This window comes from Lithobates pipiens, unplaced genomic scaffold (assembly GCF_037356315.1).
Source record: "Lithobates pipiens isolate NorthernLeopardFrog02 unplaced genomic scaffold, aLitPip1_a1.2 Scaffold_8, whole genome shotgun sequence".
NCBI lineage: Eukaryota > Metazoa > Chordata > Amphibia > Anura > Ranidae > Lithobates > Lithobates pipiens.
This window is the reverse complement of record NW_027507903.1, coordinates 16958633-16982232: the sequence shown is the minus strand read 5'-3', so window position 1 is coordinate 16982232 and position 23600 is coordinate 16958633. Positions and strand designations below refer to the sequence as shown.

Sequence of the window (23600 nt, the reverse complement as noted above, 5' to 3'; positions counted from 1 at the left end):
AGAGCGCTCTGGACCTCAGACTGGGGCAAAGGTTCATCTTCCAACAGGACAATGACCCTAAACACACAGGCAAGATAACAAAGGAGTGGCTCTGGGACAACTCTGTGAATGTCCTTGAGTGGCCCAGCCAGAGCCCAGACTTAAAGCTGATTGAACATCTCCAGAGAGATTTAAAAATGGCTGTGCACCGACGCTCCCCATCCAACCTGATGGAGCTGGAGAGGTCCGGCAAAGAAGAATGGGAGAACTGCCTGTAAATAGGTGTGCCAAGCTTGCAGCATCATACTCAAAAAGACTTGAGGCTGTAATTGGTGCCAAAGGTACTTCAGCAATGTATTGAGCAAAGGCTGTGAATACTTATATACATGGGATTTTTTTTATGTTTTTTATTTTTAATAAACTTGCAAAGATTTCAAACAAACTTCTATCACGTTGTCATTATGAGGTATTGTTTTTAAGATTTAGGAAAATAATTAATTTAATCCATTTTGGAATAAGGCTGTAACACAACAAAATATGGAAAAAGTGAAGCGCTATGAATACTTTCCGGATGCACTGTATATGATAAAACATTTACAGGCTGAATGAAAATTTACAATGCAATCTGTAAGATACTCAAAATAAAAGAGACAAAAATGCATAAGTTGCAAAATGTGCATGTGATGTATGCAGCGTGGCCCTTAACCACTAGGGATCCGTGCTATAGCCGAATAACAGCTACAGCACGGACCTGCATTGCCGGGACTACGTCTATTGACTTTGTCCCGTGCACGAGCGGCCTATGCGCCCCTTGAAGGGCATGTGTGGCGCACTGTGTGATCAGCGAGTCTATGAGACTCGCTGGATCACAGATCGGAGTAAGGAGTCGATCCCGACCCCTTACCACGTGATCAGCTGTCAGCCAATGACAGCTGATCACGTGATGTCAACCTTGCATAAAAAAGCCGATCACCGGTGGCAGTGAGCGGGACATCAGTCCCGATCACTGCGATGTGCCGCCAGATCCTCAGTGCCCACCTGTGCCGCCTACCAGTGCCCACCAGCGCCACCTGTCAGTGCCCACAGTGCCACCTGTCAGCGCCCACAGTGCCACCTATCAGTGCCCACAGGCAGTGCCTGGACAGTGCTGCACATCAGTGCCATCTACCAGTGCCCAGTGTCACCTACCAGTGCCCATCAGTGCCACATATCAGTACCCATCAGTGCCATCTATCAGTGGTACCTATCAGTGCCCATCCATGCTACCCATCCGTGGCACCCATCAGGACCACTCAGTGCCATCTTATCAGTGGCCATCAGTGCCGCCTTATCTGTGCCCATCAGTACCGACTTATCTGTCCCCATCAGTGCCACCTTATCTGTGCCTATCAGTGCCCACCAGTGAAGCCTCATGAAGCAGAAAAATTACCTGTTTGCCAAATTTTATAACAAACTATTAAACATGATTTATTTTTTTTCCAAAATTTTCCATCTTTTTTTGTTTGTTTAGCAAAAAATAAAAACCCCCCAGCTGTGATTAAATACCACCAAAAGAAAGCTCTATTTGTGGGAATAAAATGATAAAAACTCCACTTGGGTACTGTATTGTATGACCGCGCAATTGTCATTCAAAGTGCGTCAGCGCAGAAAGCTGAAAATTGGTCTGGGCAGGAGGGGGGTTTAAGTGTCCAGTAAGCAAGTGGTTAAAGGACGGGGCAGACCATGGTGATGGGCACCAAAATAGGTTGCGGGTGAGTACATGTAAGGAGGTGTTGCCAGGTCCAAGTGGGTATCTCTAATAATGGAGGGAATAGATAAATACCCTCATGGGGTTCCCATAGACAGGCTGCTCTGCTGACTCTATATATGTTTGGCCCATCGAGGTGCTAGCATACTATAATTATTAACGAGGATCTTCACCCTAGAAAGAAAGAAAGAATTAAATGTTAGCAGCTACAAATAATGTAGCTGCTGACTTTTAATAAAAGGACACTTACCTGCTCAGGGATCCAGTGCCGTCCTCACCCAGGCCAGTAACTCGGTGGTCTTTGGGTCCCCCGCGCCCGCATGTTTAGTAAGGGAAGCAAACTGTGACTTCACAACTGGCCTCTCACTGTGCATGCAGGAGCTGCTCTGTGCTTTGTGAATGGTTCAAGGAGGGGGCAAACTTTTGCTCAGATCGTCTAGGCCACATATGTCAAACAGAAGGCCCACCAGGCTTTGTCGCGTGGCCCTTGAAACCCAGTTTTGCATCCTGAACATTGTGAAACTCCACCCCCCCCCCCCCACCTCCGACTCTCGCGCTTCTGCTCTCTGCTGTCACTTGCAAACACAAAATCCTTCTGCGTTTGCAAGGGACAGCTATTCTCTTAGTGGCTCCCAGAACTAACAGATCACTGGATGCACTCACGATGGGGAGAGATCTGAGAGAGAGAAAACAATCTCCCTGCAAGGCAAAGCCACTTACACAGGGAGGTGCTAGAGCCGGGCCAGGTAGGAGAGCGAAGCAAGGAAGCTTTCAGAAAGAGGGGGTTGGGGTTGCACACTCTTAAACCTTGCATTCTGCACACAGCACACCCCTAAACTCTGCACTCTGTGCATAAGACTCAGCTGGAAAGATACTCTGTGCATAGCGCACCCCTGAACCCTGTTCTCTATACATAACACACTTCTGAACTCTGCACTCTGTATGTAGTGTAATCCTGTTCTCTTTACTTTGAATGTAGTGTAATTCTGAAATGTGCACGTAGTGCAATCCTGAATTCTACTCTCTGTACATAGTGTAATCCTGAATTCTGTTCTCTGTACATAGTGCACCCCAGATACAACCGGCCCTTTGAGGGTAACAATCCTGCTAATGCGGCCCACCATGAAAATTTTGTTTCTTTGACAACCCTGGTCTAGGCGATCAAAACTAGGTACCTGCCCGCCCCCCAACAAAGAAAATAATGTACCAAATGTGTGTATAATTAGCCATAGATTGGCACCCTATAAGTGGAAGTGAACAAAAAGTGTGTACAGCTGCCCCTTGAAAGGTGAACAACTTCAACTAGAAATAGTGTATATCGAATTAAAGGATGTGGCGATTAGTTTGTTCATGAGTGATAAATAAATTTGTTATAAAACTGTGTAAAAAATATCAGGAATCCAACACTGAATGGTGAATCAAAGACAATAGTCAAAATAGCAAGTATAGAGTCCATGTGTAAGAATCCCAACACCAAAAACAAGTTGCTCTTAAAATGGTGACTCCTAGTTCCTCCACCACGCGTGCGTCCTGAAGACTCTAAGCATGGTGAAACATACGTCAGATCGGAGGATCCATCACTTCCAGGTGCCCTTTGACATCCCACACAGGCTTTACCACACAGAGCGAGACCTGGCGAGCACGCCACCGCCAGAGGAATAGCCTATCTGCACATGCTGTAAACACCTAGTGCCAGGAAAGACAGATCTACATGGGAGTGCAACTTTTATACCCCATTACTTTTATATCTTCAATAAAATACTACAATATCAGACTTTTACCCTTGTCTACTGTGGAGTCACTTTTATATATCCTAGCTTTATCCTGAGGGATCATTAGAGCGGAGTGGTGCTGACAGTGAAATCCATCTGGTATTCCAAATGTGCAATTTGACCATCCTGTAAAAAGGAATCAAACACCTATGACTACGTTGATCCAGGGATCTGGGAATCAGAGTTGCCTTGGATGGAAGATTAGGATGTGCATCCTGGTGTAAAGAACGCAGGAACTTTAAAAAGGGGCGGCACAGTGGTGTAGTGGTTAGCACTCTCACCTAGCAGTAAGAAGGGTCGCTGGTTCAAATCCCAACCACGACACTACCTGCCTGGAGTTTGCATGTTCTCCCTGTGCCCGCATGGGTTTCCTCCGGGTACTCCGGTTTCCTCCCACAATCCAAAGACATGCAGGTAGGTTAATTGCCTTCTATCCAAAATTGGCCCTAGTATATGAGTGGGGACCTTGGATTGTGAGCTCCTTGAGGGTAGGGACTGATGTGAGTGTGCAATGTACAGGGATAAGGACAATTGTAGACATTCACTCAGGTTGAACTGGATGGACTGGTGTCTTTATTCAACCTTACTAACTATGAAACTATGAAACCTCTGGTGAGTTGCCATCTTTCCATTGAGCACTGGTGGTGGAAGAACTAGGAGTCACCATTAACAGCAACTTGTTTATGGTGTTTGGATTATCACAAATGGACTTTATGCTCGCTATTTTGACAATTGTCTTTGTTTCACCATTCAGTGTTGGATTCCTATGATATTATTTACACGTTATTATCATAATTTATTCATCACTCATGAACAAACTAAGCGCCACATCCTTTCATTAAATGTACCAAATGTGATATAGGAGGGAGAAGGACATAAAGGAGAACTTCCCCTTTTGGGTGAAATTCCACTTTATTATGACCCTCTACAAGAATCCCGGCTTCTCATGTGGTCCCATGGAAAAATAAATTGATCCACACCTGGGCTACTCACCAAAAATGTGAGATGAGAGTATGTTTGATGAGTATGGATGTGCAAAAGCAGAAACACATAGCAATCAGGAAGACATGGGTGTATTAAGTGAAGATGTACAATGTACACAGGATAACACCATGGAAAGAAAGGATAGTGTGTGAGTAGGTAAGCATTACATAGCATATACAGTATACACGTGCAACAGTAGTAGGTACAACCAGTCTCTAAGAAAACATATTATATTAAGATAATATGAGGGCTGCACTGAAAGGAATGTAAAAGTAGGCATAACTTTTATATTGATTTACATAGGTTGTTCAAATTTCACATGTTGGTAGAGTAACTCTCCCTCTATAGGAACTCTTCTTTTTCATTGCAGCTAAATAATAGATTTCAAGCAGAAACAATGTGCCGTCATTGAGTTCTCGATGATGGAGGGGTGCAGGCTGTCCGACATCCACAGTAGGCTACAGAATGTTTACGGAGATGATACCACTGACAAGAGTCACCAATGAGAAGACATTGCTCCTGTCGATGGTATCATTTCTGCAAGCATTCTGTGCAAAATGCAAAAGTAGCCATAACTTTTTTTTATTAACTTACATATGTTGTTCAAATCTTTACATGTTGGTAGAGTAACTCTATAGTAACGCTTTTTTTTTTTCACTGCAGGGAAATAATGGATTCCAAGCAGAAGCAATGTGTGGTCACTGAGTTCTTCATGAAGGAGGGGAGCAGGTTGTCCGACATCCACAGAAGGCTACAGAAGGCTGACAGAAATGACACAGTTGTCGAGAGCAATGCCTTGTCATTGGTGATGTCCGACAGCCTGTACCCCACCTTTCTCAGGAAATCAATTCTGCTTAGAATCCATTTTTTTCCTGCAATGGAAAAAAAGAAGAGTTACTGTAGAGGAAAAGTTACTCTACTAACGTGAAATTTGAATGGCCTATAGTACATACAACTTGCAGTACGCAAGTTAATAAAAAAGTTCTGAAGTGAAAAATACCACGCTGTCATCTGAAAAATGTAATCAGCAGCTAGCACAGCAAAAGACAATTGCAATTTAGGATAATAAGCGTAAGTGCAGCGCTAAATGAAAACAGTTGTATAAAAATAGAACCATGTGATAGCAAATGCATATAATCCAAGCCCTTGTACACACGGTCGGACATTCCGCCGGAAAATGTCCGATCGGACCGCGTTGTTGGATAATCCGACCGTGTGTGGGCTTCGTCTGACTTTTTCCGTCAGAATGTCCGACCAACAAAGTTTGAGAGCTGGATATAAAAATTTTCCAACATCATGATCTGATCGGACTTTGTCCGATTATTTGTAGAGAATTCCGATCGGACAAAGTGCCACGCATGCTCAGATCAAATCCCTAGACCAAAGCTTTTGGCTACTAGCCTCAACGTAGTCCCGTCGTAAGAAACAAACGTCATCACGTTCCGAACGATCGGATTTTCCGACAACTTTGTCCAACTGCGTGTATGCAACACCAGTTTCGGACAAAATCCGACGGATTTTGTTGTCGGAATGTCCAACCGTGTGTACAAGGGCTAAGAGTAAAAAAAATTAAATGTATAAACATAAACCTTATATACTCTTAATAAACTTGCAAATATATGTATATAAACACTTTAAATAGTCCACAACGTGGTAGCAAGTGAAATGAATAAAGTCCACAGGTGTCAACTGGAAAATAATGTAGATCCCGATGAATGAATAGCCTCCTTAGGACATCAGTGGAAAAAGCATTAGTAAAAATGGATGATAGAAGCAAAACCACCACCAAAATATGGAAGGCTTACCAGAGCTAGTGGACTCAACCAGACATATGCCTACTGATCAGGGCTTAGGCTGCAACCAAACCAATAAACGAGCATCCACGTCTGCAACTAATGGCACCAACGGATGATGGTCACACGGTCATTCATATGGCTCCCAACAGAGAAGGAAAACTCACGGGGGGGGGGGGGGGGATACCAATTCTTTCCTGTGTGCTCACAAGATGCGGTCATAAACAAAACAAAAGTTCCACATAGTGTAAATCCACATAACAATGGATAGTTATTTAAAAGTAGGAGGAACACTCACATTTTGGGAAGCTAAAAAGCGCTTATAAAACAGACTGTAGGTTCATGCAATGAGATCAGCAAGACTCGTCCTGACGCATTTCATCTGAGGAGACATTATGTGGGGTGATGTCTTCTTAGATGTAAGGCGCTGGTCAGAGTCTTGCTGATGTCATTACGTGAACCTAGTGTGTTTTATAAGCGCTTTTTTATCTACCCAAAATGTGAGCGTTCAATGATTTCAAAGTAAGAGGAACACTCACATTTTGGGTAGATAAAAAGTGCTTTTAAAACAGACTGTAGGTTCACGCAATGAGATCATCAAGACTCTTCCCGACGTGTTTCGTCTAAGGAGACATCTGAGGTGATGTGTCCTTAGACTAAATGTGTCAGGCGAGTCTTGCTGATGTCATTGCATGAACCTACAGTCTGTTTTATAAGCGCTTCTTAGCTTCCCAAAATGTGAGTGTTCCTCCTACTTTTAAATAACTATCCATTGTTATGTGGATTTACACTATGTGGACCTTTGGTTTAATTTCTGGCTGCATATTGTGAGCACACAGGAAAATTGGTCTTCCCCCTCTGAGTTTTCCTTCTCTGTTGGGAGCCATCTGAATGACAGTGTGACCATCATCCATTGGTGCAATTAGTTGCAGACGTGGATGCTCGCTTATTGGTGTGGTTGCACCACAAGCCCTGATGACTCAGTAGGCATATGTCTGGTTGAGTCCACTTGCTCTGGTAAGCCTTTCATATGTTGGTGGTGGTTTTGCTTCTATCATTCACTTTTCATGAATGCTTTTTCTACTGATGTCCTAAGGAGGCTATCCATTCATCGGGATCTGCATTATATTCCAGTTGCCACTCGTGGACTTTATTAATTTCACTTGCTATCACGTTGTGGACTGTTTCAAGCGTTTATACACCTTTATTTGTATGTTTATTAAGAGTATATAAGCTTTATGTTTGTACATTTAAATTTTTTTACTCTTAGATAACATGCATTTGCTATCACATGGTCCTATTTTTATTGGACTGTTTTCACTTAGAGCTGCACTCACACTTATTATAATGAAAACATTATGCCCACTTTTGCATTTGGCACAGGCGGCTACCGAATGTTTACAGAAATGACACCACTGACACGGGCAATGTCTTGTCATTGGTGACTTCTGTCAATGGGGTCATCTCCATAAACATTCTGTAGCCTTCTGTGAATGTTGGACAGCCTGCACCCCTCCTTCATCAAGAACTCAGTGACAGCACATTGCATCTGTTTGGAATCCATTATTTCCCTGCAATGACAAGGAAGAAGAAGAGTTAGCATTGAGGAAGAGTAACTCTACCAACATGTACATTTTGAATATGACCTACGTAAGTTAATTTAAAAAGTCATGCCCGCTTTTGCATTATTTTATTGGTACACCCCTCATAATACACAAAGACAATGGATACAGAGAGTATAAAAAGAGGACAGAGCAGTGCATATAGTACAATACACAATATGTAGATGGGAAAAATACTGAAGAATAAAAACTCGCACAGTTGAATTGAGTCATGATGTTGTATTCACGATAAACAAGGATATAACCCATTCCACTGTGAAAAAAAACCACAGATGTCCTCTGAATTAAACATGCAAAAACCGGGAGTTAGCGGTTTGGATTCATAGATGTCACACTTGGACAGTAAACACCCGAGGAAGTCAATGTCAGGCTGAGCAAACCCCAAGATCAGCACAATGCTGTGTTCGTGCCTGTATCGTACTCTGGCAAAGCTTGGACAAACACATGATATCACAAAGACTCACTAAACATACGTGTGAGCCACTGCACTGTAAACAGTCTGTGGATGTTGGGTTTGGCAGAGAGTTGATTATGTTGCTCTCATGCCAGACACTCTGACACTTCATCATCTGTCATCCTGAGAGATGACGATGCAAGGGCACGGGTCCCCGGAGTGCAGAGCTTGCAATGGAAGGACTCAGGAGGGAGTACGGAAAGGCCAGATCTTAGTTTACGCTCAGGATGACATCACACTTGTGTTTTTTGACATAAACCTTGTACGTAGTGGTACAGGGAAGCACTGGGACTGCCATGAAAGGCCAGGCATGCATGCACACATTGCAATCTCAAACCTCAGCACAGGACTCCCACTTTTCCCTTCATCCATGTTATAACACATAATTTATCAAAGTGTCTCTTGAATTTCGACAGAGCAGAATTATCCAATATTATCTCTTCAATGGTGGGATCTAATCATAAGGATGAAAAGAGATCAACAGCGATAAGCACAATCAACCCCCACCTAATACTTTTGAAAACCAAATTATACTATAGTTATCAAGGATAACTTATAAAGCTGGATAGACGATTGGTTAAAAATACACCGATCAGCCATAACATAATGGCCACTGACAGGAAAAGCGAATAAAAAAATTTCTGAAAGCAGAAAAAATGGGAAACAGTATGTTGGGTATGGGGCTGCGTAGCCGCAGATTGGTCAGGGTGCCCATGATGACCTGTGTCCACACCCAGAAGCACCCACTAGGGGCACACGTGCGTCAGAACTTGATCACAGAGCAATGGAAGAAAGGATTTTGACAAGGGCCAAATTGTAAAGGCTAGACAACTGGGTCTGCAGTGATCAGGACCGACCAAATATGGCCCAAGGAAGGAAAACCAGAGAATCTGTGATAGGCTCATGGGCGGCCAAGGCGTGGGAGGGGCTACAGCAATTCAAATTGCTTAAAACATTAACAATGGTTCCGATAGAAAGGTGTCAGAACACACAGAGTATCGCAGTTTGTTGTGTATGGGGCTGCTTAGCCGCAGACAAGTCAGGGTGTCCATGCTAACCCATGAACTTTGACAAGGGCCAAGGTTTGTGTGCGTCACTTACCTGGGGAAGAGATAGCACCATGAAGCACTATGGGAAGAAGGCAAGCCAACGGAGGCAGTGCAATGCTTTGCCTAGTGCAGGGGTCTTCAAACTTTCTAAACAAAGGGCCAGTTTACCGTTCTTTAGACATTGAGGGGACCAGACTGGGGTCAGTTACAGCAGAAATGCCCTGGTATCAATGGAAGTAAACAGTGTCCCATCAATGGTATTCATGGGAGTAATATTGTCTCATTGTGGGTATCGGGGGGAAGGAATAGTGGCCCATAATTGGTGTTAGTGGGAAGAATGATGCCCTACTGGACCTACTCAATATTAGGTGGATGGCCATAGTGTTTCGGCTGATCGGTTTATGTTACATGAAAAAAAAGCAATTCTTATGCAAGATTGTGGATAAACATCTAGAATGCACATGTTATCCATTTTCTAGCTTAGTAATTCAGCATCCCTGCGAAGTGACACTTTGATAAATCATTATATATATAAGAAATACCAGTCACACCATGATGCGTTAACCCCTTCACTGCTGACTAGCATGCTTAACAAGGTGGAGCGCCTACTGACCCATCAAATTTACATGATTTCTAATATTTTCCAGCCCACAAAGAACCTTTTAGGCAACATAGATGTCATAAACATAATAAACAATAATGGTGTAATTCTCTGCTGAAGAAAGGTTATAGCAGCAAAATAAGACATATGCAAAGGCTTATCAGAGACCCCTCTGCATGGGACATTCCTTACCTACACCCTGGCCACGTGCCAGGCTCCAAACCCCATACAATGAGTTTGCAGAGCTCGTAACAGCACTTTACAATTTGGAGATAATTGCTGATACAATATCGGAGAGGGTCATTATGGCACAGCACCTTTTCCCCCCCATTGTTTTCACCATTTAATTAGCCCCACACTCCCTCTTTGCAGATATGATGCCTGTGGGAAGAAACAGTTTTCCGTAACTTTAAAGTTACAATCTAAGGGTGGTGTTGCCTACTACAAATATTGTGTGCCTGCAGCAGGAAGGGGTTAAGCTTTTTTTCCACAAGGATGGAAACCATAGGATGAGGTGTAGCACCAAGGATGAGTCCCAAAGAAACACCAAACACCAAGCAGAAGTGCCTTTGTGGCACTGTGGCTCTTACATGTAAAACACTTGGGGGCTGTCTTTGCCTTTGTCATGACACATGTGGAAACCTTCTTACAATGACTACTGTTGACTGAGGAACACAGATAGGTCATGAAGTGACAGTGTAACATGTAGAATCTTCTAAAAGGCACAGCAATGCTAAGGTTATGCCCATATGAATTTCTTTCTACTGAGAAACTAAAGAAACAGAAGAGAGAGTAACATTTGGACCTCTTGGCTCCATGACTCCAAGTCAACCATTGACTTTCATACAGGATGTGCTGTACTGTAATGTCTCCTAAATCCAATTTTGCATGACAGACATGGAGGCAGAAGACCCACTAACACATACACATATACACTTTTTGGTGTGATACTCTTTTCTTTCATCCCATTTTTTAATCATTATAGAAAATAGGATTTACAAAGCAACATGCCACTCTACATGATCACTAATACCAACAATAATCATGGCAATGGTGAAGCCACTCTCAACCAACTTTCTCCTATAAAAAATATTGATGCAATCAGGACAACCCAACAACAATTTTTTTTATCGTTTCTCGGGTTAGTAAAACAGTTTGAGAGAAGTTGCCTTTATTTTACAATCAGAAGCTGGTTGAAAGTATTTAAAATTTGCGAAATTGCTGGGCTGTACATGATCAGAACGCTAATTGCTGAGAGTAATAAATCAAGGTTCGAAAATTAAAAAGTATCTAACCTCTATGAAAGTGCAATTTGAGACTTATGATTTGTGTAGGTTAGGTATGTTTACAACGTATATGTTTCTGTTTTCCATGAAATTAAAAAAATATATATCTATGGCTGCAGTACAGACATGGATATATTTACAATGTATCCACTTTCTGTATAAAAGACCAAAATTTCGTACAGCTGTGGCCAATTTTCTACTCCTGATGGCCACAGTCCAGCCCCCCTAAAGTCTGGACTGGCCCTTTGTTTAGAATGTTTGGAGACCCCTGATGTAGAGCAACCAAGCAGTGAACTTGCAAGAGCTTCTGAAAACTATGAGAGACTGAAAAATAATCTTCTCTCCTGTCAAGTATTTACACAGAAGAATCTCGGCAAGCATACAATAACTAGTAGGTCATGAGGTATCACAACTGTATGAGACTACATCCTGCCACTCTACTTACTCCAAACACTAAGAAATCCTCCAGATCACTAAGGTACCACTCATAATAATCAAACATCTAAACGCCAGGTATTGGAAACCCCCACCTCCAGTAAGGAGAACCAGCCGCAACAAGCCCTGAAAGAACTAATACACCGAACCTTGCCAAGAACAGGACAACCAAAGACAAACTTAATACAGGCCTTGTGAATTTCGACAATCGTCTGGAGAACTACAGAAGCTGGAGATCCATGTTCAATTCATTGGTCCAGGACCTTAGCATCTCACCTATGCAAAAACTTGAATTGTTACTCAAGATGGTTAGGCTCTCAGTCATCGGACTGTGTTAATAGACTTAAAACTGCTCAGATCCACAAACCAGGAAAGGGCGTTAATATTGCATAGGGAAGATTAGAGAACTTTCCTTATTTAAAAGGTTACAGAACTTTCCTAGATTGTCCAACAGAGACAACCAGAAGCATGAAATTGCCAAGGAAGAACCACATCTAAGCCCTTGTACACACGGTCGGACATTCCGATGGAAAATGTCCAATCGGACCGTGTTGTCGGATAATCCGACCGTGTGTGGGCTTCATCAGACTGTTTCCATCGGAATATCCGACCGGCAAAGTTTTAGAGCTGGGCTATAAAATTTTCCGACAACATGGTCCGATCGCACTTTGTCCGATTGTAGAGAATTCCGATCAAAGTGCCACGCATGCTCAGATCAAATTCCTAGACCAAAGCTATTGGCTACTAGCCTGAATGTAGTCCTGTCGTAACGGAATAACGTCATCACATTCCGAACTATCAGATTTTCCGACAACTTTGTCCGACCGTGTGTATGCAACACCAGTTTCGGACAAAATCCCTTGGACAAAATCCGACGGATTTTGTTGTCGGAATGTCCGACCGTGTGTACAAGGGCTAACAGGTCTTAGTTTCCTACACATGGTGTAAACCCAGTTGTAGCAAAATTGCCTTAATGGTCCCAGAGAAACAGGCAACAGTGGGTGCAAGGTATAAGGAGGAACATCAAGTCTCATTTACACCTCTCTCCTCTTTTTGAAAGTTCATCAAAGGTAAAAGCAATCCAAGCTTCTCAGTTATCAAGTCAAGCACTCCTAGCCTTCCAACTACAAGAAGAGAAAAACTTCACGCTAAATAGAGATTCTAGAAACGTCTTCTTTAGAAAGATGGGGGTTACACCCACTAAAGCTGCAAGAGTGAAGAAAGATGAAAAGCCCCAAACTCCTATAGTGTCATTCAGAACACACCATGTGCTCTCAGAAAGTGTTGTGTATTAAAGGGAAACTCTGGATTACCTTTGCTCACTTTTCAACTCGCATATATTAAGCCTAAATAGAACTGTAGGCAGGTAATGTGTCTGACCATCAAAAAGACCCAATATATATAGGACTGATCCAAAACAGAAAATTATCCGAGTACATTTTTTGTGCATACATACAAGCCCAAACCAACCTGTCAACCTCACACATACAGTCATGGACAAAAACATTGGCACCCCTTAATTTCTGTCAGATAATGCACCACTTCACCCAAATTGCTGCAGTTACAAATGTTTAGATATTCCCATGTTTATTTCTTTTGTTTGTATTAGTATGACACAAAAAGTAGAGAAAAAAAAAAAGCCAAATCTGACACATTTCACGCAAAACTCAAAAAATGGACTGGCCAAAATTCTTAGCACCTTCAATTTAATATTTGGTAGCACACCCCTTGGACAACATAACTGAAATCAATTGCTTCCTGTAACCATCAATGAGTTTCTTACAACTCTCTACTGGAATTTTGGACCACTCTTTTGCCAACTGCTCCAGGTCTCTCAGATTGGAAGGGTTCCTTCGCCCAACTGCTGTTTTGGGATCTCTCCACGGGTGCTCTATGGGATTTAGATCTGGACTCATTGCTGGCCAGTAAAGTGCTTTGTCTTAAACCATTTCTGGGTACTTTTTGACATGTGCTTTGGGTCACTGTCCTGCTGTAAGACCCATAACCTCTGACGGAGACCCAACTTTCTGACACTGGGCCCTACATTGCACCCCAGAATTCTTTGGTAGTCTTCTGATTTCATAATGCCATGCACATGGTCAAGACATCCAGTGTCCAAAGCAGCAAAGCAACCCCAAAACATCAGTGAACCTCCACCATGTGTGAGTGTAGGGACTGTATTCTTTTCTTTAAAGGCCTCATTTCTTTTTCTGAAGGGGGGCTTTACCAAAAAGCTGTAATTTTGTTTCGTTTGTCCACATTATATTCTCCCAAAAGGATTTTGGTGTCTTCAGGTAAGTTTTGGCAAACTCTTTGCTCAATTTTTCTTTTTGCGTCCACATCCACGGAGATTAGCTGCAGTGCAATGGGCTGTAAAACATCCTGAAAATGTTGTGCACAGTGGACACGGGAACATGAAGATCTCTGGAGATGGACTTGCAACCTTGAGATTATCCATGCTTTTCCACAATTTACAGTGCCTTGCGAAAGTATTCGGCCCCCTTGAACTTTTCAACCTTTTGCCACATTTCAGGCTTTAAACATAAAGATATGACATTTTAATTTTTTTGTGAAGAATCACCAACAAGTGGGACACAATTGTGAAGTGGAACGAAATCTATTGGATTTTTGAAACTTTTTTAACTAATAAAAAAATGAAAAGTGGGGCGTGCAAAATTATTCGGCCCCCTTGCGTTAATACTTTGTAGAGCCACCTTTTGCTGCAATTACAGCTGCAAGTTGCTTGGGGTATGTCTCTATCAGTTTTGCACATCGAGAGACTGAAATTCTTGCCCATTCTTCCTTGCAAAACAGCTCGAGCTCAGTGAGGTTGGATGGAGAGCGTTTGTGAACAGCAGTTTTCAGCTCTTTCCACAGATTCTCGATTGGATTCAGGTCTGGACTTTGACTTGGCCATTCTAACACCTGGATACGTTTATTTGTGAACCATTCTTTTGTAGATTTGGCTGTATGTTTGGGATCATTGTCTTGTTGAAAGATAAATCTCCGTTCCAGTTTCAGGTCTTTTGCAGACTCCAACAGGTTTTCATCCAGAATGGTCCTGTATTTGGCTGCATCCATCTTCCCCTCAATTTTAACCATCTTCCCTGTCCCTGCTGAAGAAAAGCAGGCCCAAACCATGATGCTGCCACCACCATGTGTGACAGTGGGGATGGTGTGTTGAGGGTGATGAGCTGTGTTGCTTTTACTCCAAACATATCGTTTTGCATTGTGGGCAAAAAGTTGGATTTTGGTTTCATCTGACCAGAGCACCTTCCTCCACATGTTTGGTGTGTCTCCCAAGTGGCTTGTGGCAAACTTTAGACGAGACTTTTTATGGATATCTTTGAGAAATGGCTTTCTTCTTGCCACTCTTCTATAAAGGCCAGATTTGTGCAGTGTACGACTGATTGTTGTCCTATGGACAGACTCTCCCACCTCAGCTGTAGTTCTCTGCAGTTCATCCAGAGTGATCATGGGCCTCTTGGCTGCATCTCTGATCAGTCTTCTTGTCTGAGCTGAAAGTTTAGAGGGACGGCCAGGTCTTGGTAAATTTGCAGTGGTCTGATACTCCTTCCATTTCAAAATGATCGCTTGCACAGTGCTCCTTGGGATGTTTAAAGCTTGGGAAATCTTTTTGTATCCAAATCCAGCTTTAAACTTCTCCACAACAGTATTACGGTCCTGCCTGGTGTGTTCCTTGGTCTTCATGATGCTCTCTGCGCTTTCAACAGAACCCTGAGACTATCACAGAGCAGGTGCATTTATACAGAGACTTGATTACACACAGGTGGATTCTACTTATCACCATCAGTCATTTAGGACAACATTGGATCATTCAGAGATCCTCGCTGAACTTCTGGAGTGAGTTTGCTGCACTGAAAGTAAAGGGGCCGAATAATTTTGCATGCACCACTTTTCAGTTTTTTATTTGCTAAAAAAGTTTAAATTATCCAATAGATTTCGTTCCACTTCACAATTGTGTCCCACTTGTTGGTGATTCAACACAAAAAATTAAAATTTTATATCTTTATGTTTGAATCCTGAAATGTGGCAAAAGTTTGAAAAGTTCAAGGGGGCCGAATACTTTCGCAAGGCACTGTATGTTCTCGTTGCTGCTCTCTCTCTTCTCCATGCTCCGCGTGGCACACAGAAACACACAACAGAACAGTTGAATACATTTTTCACCATTTTATCTGGTTGCCGGTGTGATCTCTATATTGTCAGCACATGTTAATTGATACAGGCGAGTTTCATTGCAAATTACAGGAGCATCACAAACATGGAATGCAATTATTTCTCACAAATTTTGAGAAGATGCCCATAATTTTCGCCAGTCCATTTTTGGAGTTTTGCATGTAATTGTACAGATATGGCTTTTTGTTTCTCCACTCTTTTGTGTCATACCAATACAAACAAAATAAAAAAACATGAGAATGCCTAAACATTTGTAATTGCAACAATTTTCTGGGCTAAGTGGTGCATTATCTGACAGAAATGCAGGGATGCCAATATTTTTGGCCATGACTGTATATGTAATTAACTCCTTGCAGGGGCTCTCCTACTCTCCACTATGCAATGCACTCACTTTAGTCTATAGCTGTATAATTACATAAATAAATGAAAGTCAAACAGCGAATGTGATATCTCCTTATATTGGCAACAAGTGGACTTAACCTTAATAAAGTAATACAGGTGCACAGATTTTAGAGGTGGCATCAAAATGAAATCCAGTGGAACTTTGGATTACGAGCATAATCCGTTTCAGGAGAATGCTTGAAATCCAAAGCACTCGCATATCAAAGCGAGTTTCCCCATAGAAGTCAATGGAAACTAAGATAATTAGTTCCGTGTTGACTTCTATTACATGCAATACTGCATGTGGCCAGAGGTGGGGGGCGCTGGAGAGCCTCGGAAATACTTGGGGACAGCATGGCTGAACTCAGAAAGCCTCGGAAATACTCGGGAACATAATATTTCCAAGCGCCTCCGAACCTCTGGCGCCCCCCACACCTCTGGCCCAATGTGGTACTGCACACCCCATCAGCTTGAATTCTGCTTGTTTTGCAAGACAACACTCGCAAACCGAGTCATAATTAAAAAAAAAAAGCCGCTCATCTTTCAAAACGCTCATTAACCGCGTTACTCATAAACCAAGGTTCCACTGTATTAGTGTGTTGCTCAGCATGGCGACATGGCGTCATGCTAATTTGGTATTAACTTGACCTGAATCACTGCAAAAATCACCAAATCAAAAAGAAAAAATGCAAAAATCTTCAAATTCTTAGAAAATAAAAAAAGACATTTTGTTTAAATGTAGCGGTAACCATTTTCGAAGAAGGTGGAATGTAAAGGCACAATTCTACAAGGCAACAAGATGCATCATATGAACCTTCACTGCCCTAATAGAAATACTTCTAATACTGGGAACATTTGACTGGCTTGTCTAAGTGATGCTCAAATAAAAAAAAAGGCATTTATTACACTCCGATTATTTTATACAAGGGCAATGCTTACGGGATTAAGAATTACTGGTGTCAGTTTAACGACCCTTTTAAAATCATCTGTTTAGTCAGTAGCTGGAACACATTCCCTGTAAACAATTGCCGTAGACGGCTTTAGTGGGCTGCACATCACACACAGAGTACAGAGACTGGAGGCCAATGCATATCATCTACTCTACTTACTCACCCATCCCCTTGGTGTGGTTAAAGTCTCCTTTCACCACTTTGCAGGTTTTGCCATCACCGTTACAAACGCCACACCGGTCTTCCTTGGCAGAAGAACCAATTATTCCATCGCAACCAATTTTCTAGAATTAGAATAAAAGACAATTATAGACATGGATTGATTTTAAAAAAGTCATCATGAGAGACACTGAAACAAAAATTAAACTAACATGATTTGAAGCAGATCTTCATCCTCAATATGATTTTGCCTCCTTTCCACCACAGTGCAAATTGGGCTTTTTTTCTTATGATCAAGTAACCTCTGCCCCCCCCCCCCCCCCATGCAGGTCATTCGCCTGGGTGAATTACGTGTACTTTGCCTGCTATGCCTCATGTAATATGTATATCATATATACCAGGAGCCGTGATCCTTCATTGAGAGAGGTGGAGGGGGCGGGCATAGTGGCGTGTTCCCCAGAAGTGCTGGCAGCTTCCCTAAGATGTCGTGCAGGAAGATGGCAGTGGACGGCAGAAGAAAAGAGGTTTAATCTTAAACTACGTAGAGGGTTCTTTACTGCAAGAGCAGCAAAGATGTGGAATTCCCTTCCACGGGCGGTGGTCTCAGCGGGGAGCATCGGTAGTTTCAAGAAACTATTAGATAAGCACCTGAACGACTGCAACATACAGGGATATACAATGTAATACTGACATATAATCACACACATAGGTTGGACTTGATGGACTTGTGTCTTTTTTCAACCTCACCTTCTATGTAAAAGCAGATCACAGCAGGACAAGGCTGGATACACTGGGCGGGTGAGCACCCCAACCGTGCAGGGCATAGAACTAGGTAAGCAGGGGTGAAGATCCGATTTAAAGCCATCATTTGCAAGGTTGGTTGGAGGTCATTCCTCCAGATGAAGCCACGAGGATGGTGGCATAACTAGTAGAGGTGGAGCTTGGCAGTGTAATTCTTTCGCTATAAGTGAGATTCTATTGGATTTTTTTACATGCTGTATTTTACTTCAATAAATGTGATTGTATTTTAAGCTGACATCTTGGGTACTTCACTATTAGAAGAAGCTTTTTTGTTTTTTATGTCACTTTGGAACTGCTGGATAGCAATGTGGAGCCATATTTGAAGTAGCCAAATTCAAAGGATATTGCAGTTAGTGCAGAGCGTGTCTGACCCCAGGAACTTTGTGGTGGGGTGCTCTACCGAAAGAAGAATTGTACTGTGTGTGGAGTGTTTGACCCCCTGCAGGTTCTAAGAAGGCGAGCGTACATTGCACTCGGTGTTGGGAGCACATAATACAGAGTGGTGTGGAGTTATTGTGAAGCACATTGGCTTTGGAAACGCTTTACATGCCACCTTATATAAGAAGAATCCCATATCACACTTTTATGTCACCTTTGGACTTTATTTAAACTGTGCACACTTTATGAACTTTAGTGGTATTGGCGATTTCACATACATGTTGGCTTAGTATATTTAATTTGTTATAGCAGCAGCGCTATCGCATTCAATTATTCATTACAAATTAAAATGGTAGTTCTTTGGTAAATGAGCGGATAAAGCAAGCTAGACCTTGGACAAGGGGATGCTGTCTGTGCCGTCTATGTAGCCTTCCTTTCTATGCGAAGGTGGAAAGGAGAGAAAAGAAGGGTCTAAATCCCAAACTATAGTATTTGTTCATATTTGGTGGGTTTTCCACCATATTTGAAGATCGCCAGCACGCCAGCCATTCTGTTTATATTTCAATATTTTTTATTGAAAAAGAAACGACGTCTGGTATAAACAGATGCATTAATGTAACAATTCAATTCTTGGCTTGCCAGTATAGAAATATATATAGAAATACAAAGAAATACGAGGTATGATTAGAACAGATATTTGTCAAATACCCTCACATCAGAAAGCAAAAGGCATAGCATATGAGTACTAATGGGACTGAACAGCTACTTCCCAATTATGATCAGGGATGTTCTTTGTACACGTGAGTTTGATAATTTTTTATTAAATTACTTGAAACGAAAAACGGAGTTACACTATTGTGGTCCCTGCTTTCTTCTTTTATATCTATCCCATTACCTATGATGATTTATGTGGATGGAGACATACTGTAGAGGAAATAGCCACACTTGAAAGTTTTCCAGAAAAGGACAACACCGAAAAAGCCTATGTATATCTACAAGCATATATGATCCTCCAAATATAATTTTGAGTAGGATCCATTAAATCTGGAAAGCCCCCATTTCATGTGGTGGAGGGTTCACACGGTGATTGTGCGATCATTCCTTGGAGAAGGTGTAGGACTGTTTTCACTTCATCGTATCATACACAGAAAATTTGGAAAATTTGGAGAACTTTTCACTTGTTTTCACGTTATTTTCCTATTTTTTGATATATTTTTTCATATATTTGTTTGGACATTTTAGCTTTAGTTATCATATAGAGCAAAGAGTGTTTAAATGTATTTATTTGTTTGCACAGTCTAATGTATGCACTGGTTACATTGGTCACATTGTAATGTGGTAAAAACAAATAAGCGCTACACTGTTTTTCACAAAATCGATTGACAATCCTTCTTAGCACTTTATTTGGTAAAAGAGAAGTGATCCGGGACATGCGTGGAACTTTGTGCATCAGAATTGTGTACACACGACCGGAATCTCAAATTTTGTGTGTTGGAGATTCCGATGGAAAATGTCCGATGGAGCCTACACATGGTCGGAATTTCCGACAAAAAGCTTCCATCAAACATTTTCCGCTGGAAAATCCCACTGTGTGTATGGGGCATTAGTCATAGCTACTATGAAAGTACTGTGAAGGATTGTTATCCGACCCCAGGTCTCTCTTTGAATTTATGCTTAATCACTTAGCGACTGCCACATGTACATCTACTGCGGCAGGGTGACCTCTCTGCGCTGGATCATGTATCCAGTACGTGATCAGTGCTTCCTGGTAAGGCTTCTCCCGGCTGTGCTGTGATTTGTTACAGTACAAGCCGATCAGCAGGTCCCAGCCAATATTTGATAGCTGGGTCCTGCTGATCGGCTCCATCATTCACAGAAGAGTGCTTTGTGTTGTAAAGAAAACAAAGAAAAAATCGTGCTACAGACTATAGATGCAGGGAAATTTAAATCCTGTGGAATGCTGCAGTTCTATTATATAACCAGGCAACCTTGCTGGTTTTTTATTCCCTGCAAAGCAGCAAGATTGCCTAGCAAAAGCAGCGCATATTACACACAGTTAGGCACACAGTTAACCTCTTGATCACCCCTAGATTTTAAACACCTTCCCAGCTAGTGTCATTAGTCCAGTGATAGGGTATAGTATTAGCACTGGTCACTGTATTAGTGTCACTGGTGATGTCAGTGTCAGTCAACGTATCCCCCAGCCAGCGTCAGTTAGTGTCAGATTGTCCGCGGCACTATCACAGTCGCTAGAGAAAGAAATCTCCCCTCAGAAAAAATTGAAAATTGTATTTATTATTATCAAAATAATACTTAAAAGAAAAAAAAAAGAAAAAAAAACAATAAATGCAAGTATAAATGTTGTATGTAAACCAATCGCCAACACGTTTCAGAGTCCTTAAAGCTCCTTCTTCAGGGCAGGTTTTAACAATCGTAGTACAAATGGTAATGCCTTGATGTAAATTGTCAACACGCAGCCAGCAATGGGATAAAAATTGTGGAAGTCAGTCAATGAAATGTGGTGAGTATGCAAAAGGAAAAAGACAGAAAGGCCTCCCCGGCCTTCAGGGTAAATCAAGGGTGGTGCACTGGGATCACCTATTTAAAAAAAAAAAAAACCCTCAGCCTAAGACCCCATTCACACCTGAGTGTTTTGTAGCTTGACGCCTGAAGCTACAAAACGCTGGAGGGGAAACAATCCCTTATTCTCAATGGAGATGGTTCACATCTCCACTCCAAGTCGCCTGAAGCCCTACGCCTGAAGCTCAAACAAGTTCCTGACCCTTTTTTGTCGCGCAAATCGGGCTGATTTGGGCGTTTTTCTTCTTTTAACATTGGTGACCTTTTGCTCTGCACAAATTCGCGGCAAAACGCGGTAAAAAACCGCCGCAAATAGCAGTAAAAAACGCCGCAAAAAAACGCTTGAAGACGCTACGCTCAGGTGTGAATGCAGCCTAAGGCTCGGTTCACACAGGGGCGACACGACTTCAGGACGACTTTGTGAGGCAACTTGGAGACGACTTGAACACGACTTTTAGACACGACTTTTAGACACGACTTTTAGACACGACTTTGGCGTGGAGTTCCCCCTTCAGAGCTAATAATTCTGTCAAAGTCACCTCCGTATAGACAGAGATCCGACTTGGAGGCGACCTCCATTGAAATCAATGGGTACAAGTCGCCTACAAGTCGGATTGAAGTAGTGCAGGAACTTCTTTTGAAGTCGGAGCGACTTCAGTAGTGTGCATTAAGATGGCTCTCATTCACTTACATTGATTTTTAAATGTTGTCCGACCTGAGGCGACTAGGGGCGACCTGAAGTCGGATCTGAGTCGCCCCTGTGTGAACCGAGCCTAAGGGATAAGCCTTTAGATCTTTTAAAGAGATCCTTGTGGAACATTAATCCTCTATAGCCTTCTTCAAAGCATATTCAAAATGGACTAGAAAAGCCTGAGCAGTATGATTGCAAGATAGTCATATACTGGTGTTTCTCCGAATCCAACTGCTAAGATGATCGACACAGCTTGAAAAAAAAAAAAAAAAAAAAAACAAATAGATAAAAATTCCAGTATATATACCTTAGACCCGTAACAGAATACATTTTGGCCTAAATTGATAAAGAAATTAGATTTTTAAAAAAAAAATTTTTGGATAGGTTTTATAGCAAAGTAAAAAATATTGGATTTTTTTTCAAAACTTTTTAGTTTTTTTTTTCATTTATATAATAATAAAAAAACAAAAACAAATCAGCAGTGATTAAATACAACCAAAAGAAAGCTATATTTGTGTGAAAAAAAAATTATAACAATTTAATTTGGGTACAGCGTTGCATGACCGTGCAATTGTCAGTTAAATTAGTGCAGTGCTAAAGGGCAAAAAATAATTTCTGGTCATGAAGGGGGTAAAACCTTCCGAAAGGGAAGTGGTTAAGGGCTAGTTTACACTCCCTTCAAAACAAGGCTTCGGACACGCTTTGTTAAAGCGGAATTCTGCTTAAAAAAAAAAAAAGTTTTTAATAATTGGACACTTACCTGTCCCATAGTCCAGTGATGCGGGGGAACGAAGCCCTGCGCGTCTCCCTAGTCTCCCCCTTCTCTCTGCGGAGCCGGCATTGTAACTGTGGGGGTGTGGCTACACACCCGGGCACCCACTGTGCATGTGCGAGCTGTACCGCGTGCCGTGACTGGCCGGGCAATCATCTGGGACCTGTGCGTGTCCCAGATAATTGCAGAGAGGGAATCAGAGTCCCCAGAGAGCCCCCTTACATCAGTGTCCCTAGAGAGCCCCTTCCTTACATCAGGGTTCCCAGAGAGGTGATCTCCCGGTGCTGCGGAGCGCCAGGAGGAAGTGGGAGCTGGGACACTCTAAAAATCTAAAAAGAGGGAACTGGCTCCACCCCCCCCCCCCCCAAAAAAAATGCCAAATGTGGCATGTCAGGGGGTCACCTCCCTTAAAGGTGAAGTTCCATTAATGGGTGGAACTCTGCTTTAAAGCTCTCTGAACGCCAGTCAAAGCTCCCATCATTAAATAAAATGGTTAGCTTACAGTCATGTTAACACCTTGCTTTTGCTTGGTGCTTCAATGAGGCTTTGGTGGAGCTTCAGTGAGGCTTCAAGCTAGTTTTGCCATAGACTTCTATGGAGGCTTTGAATCACTACAAAATGCTACATGGAGTATAATTTTTGAAGCAAAGCAAAAGCACGTGTAAACAGGACTGTAAGCTAACCTTTTTATTTAGTAACCGGGACTTTGGCGTTCAGGGAGCTTTAACCACTTGCAGACCAGCCACCGTCATTATACAGCGGCAGGTCAGCGCGATCCCACAAACCATTGTAGCTATATGTGGGCCCCTTAAGTGGGATAGCATGCGCGCACGCGCCCACTGCACAGCGGGGGTGCCGATGCTCGTGACCACCGGCCATGAGCGATCGTGGGCACGAGAGGAAGAACAGGGATGTGTGTAAACACACACATCCCAGTTCTATGAGGAGAGATCGAGAGTTACTACGAGC

The 23600-nt window shown here is 42.3% G+C and overlaps 1 protein-coding gene across 1 annotated transcript in view; it reads right to left on the bottom strand.

The window, feature by feature from the left end:
- The window catches only part of LOC143964450 (A disintegrin and metalloproteinase with thrombospondin motifs 17-like), a 435585-nt gene that overhangs the window by 95928 nt on the left and 316057 nt on the right, over positions 1-23600 (bottom strand). Inside the window, exons 15-16 of the mRNA XM_077474178.1 lie at positions 17414-17534; positions 10592-10666 (exon numbers count right to left, since the gene is read on the bottom strand). Of these exons, the coding sequence (XP_077330304.1) occupies positions 10592-10666; positions 17414-17534 (196 nt within the window). The remainder of the gene's footprint in view (positions 1-10591; positions 10667-17413; positions 17535-23600) is intronic.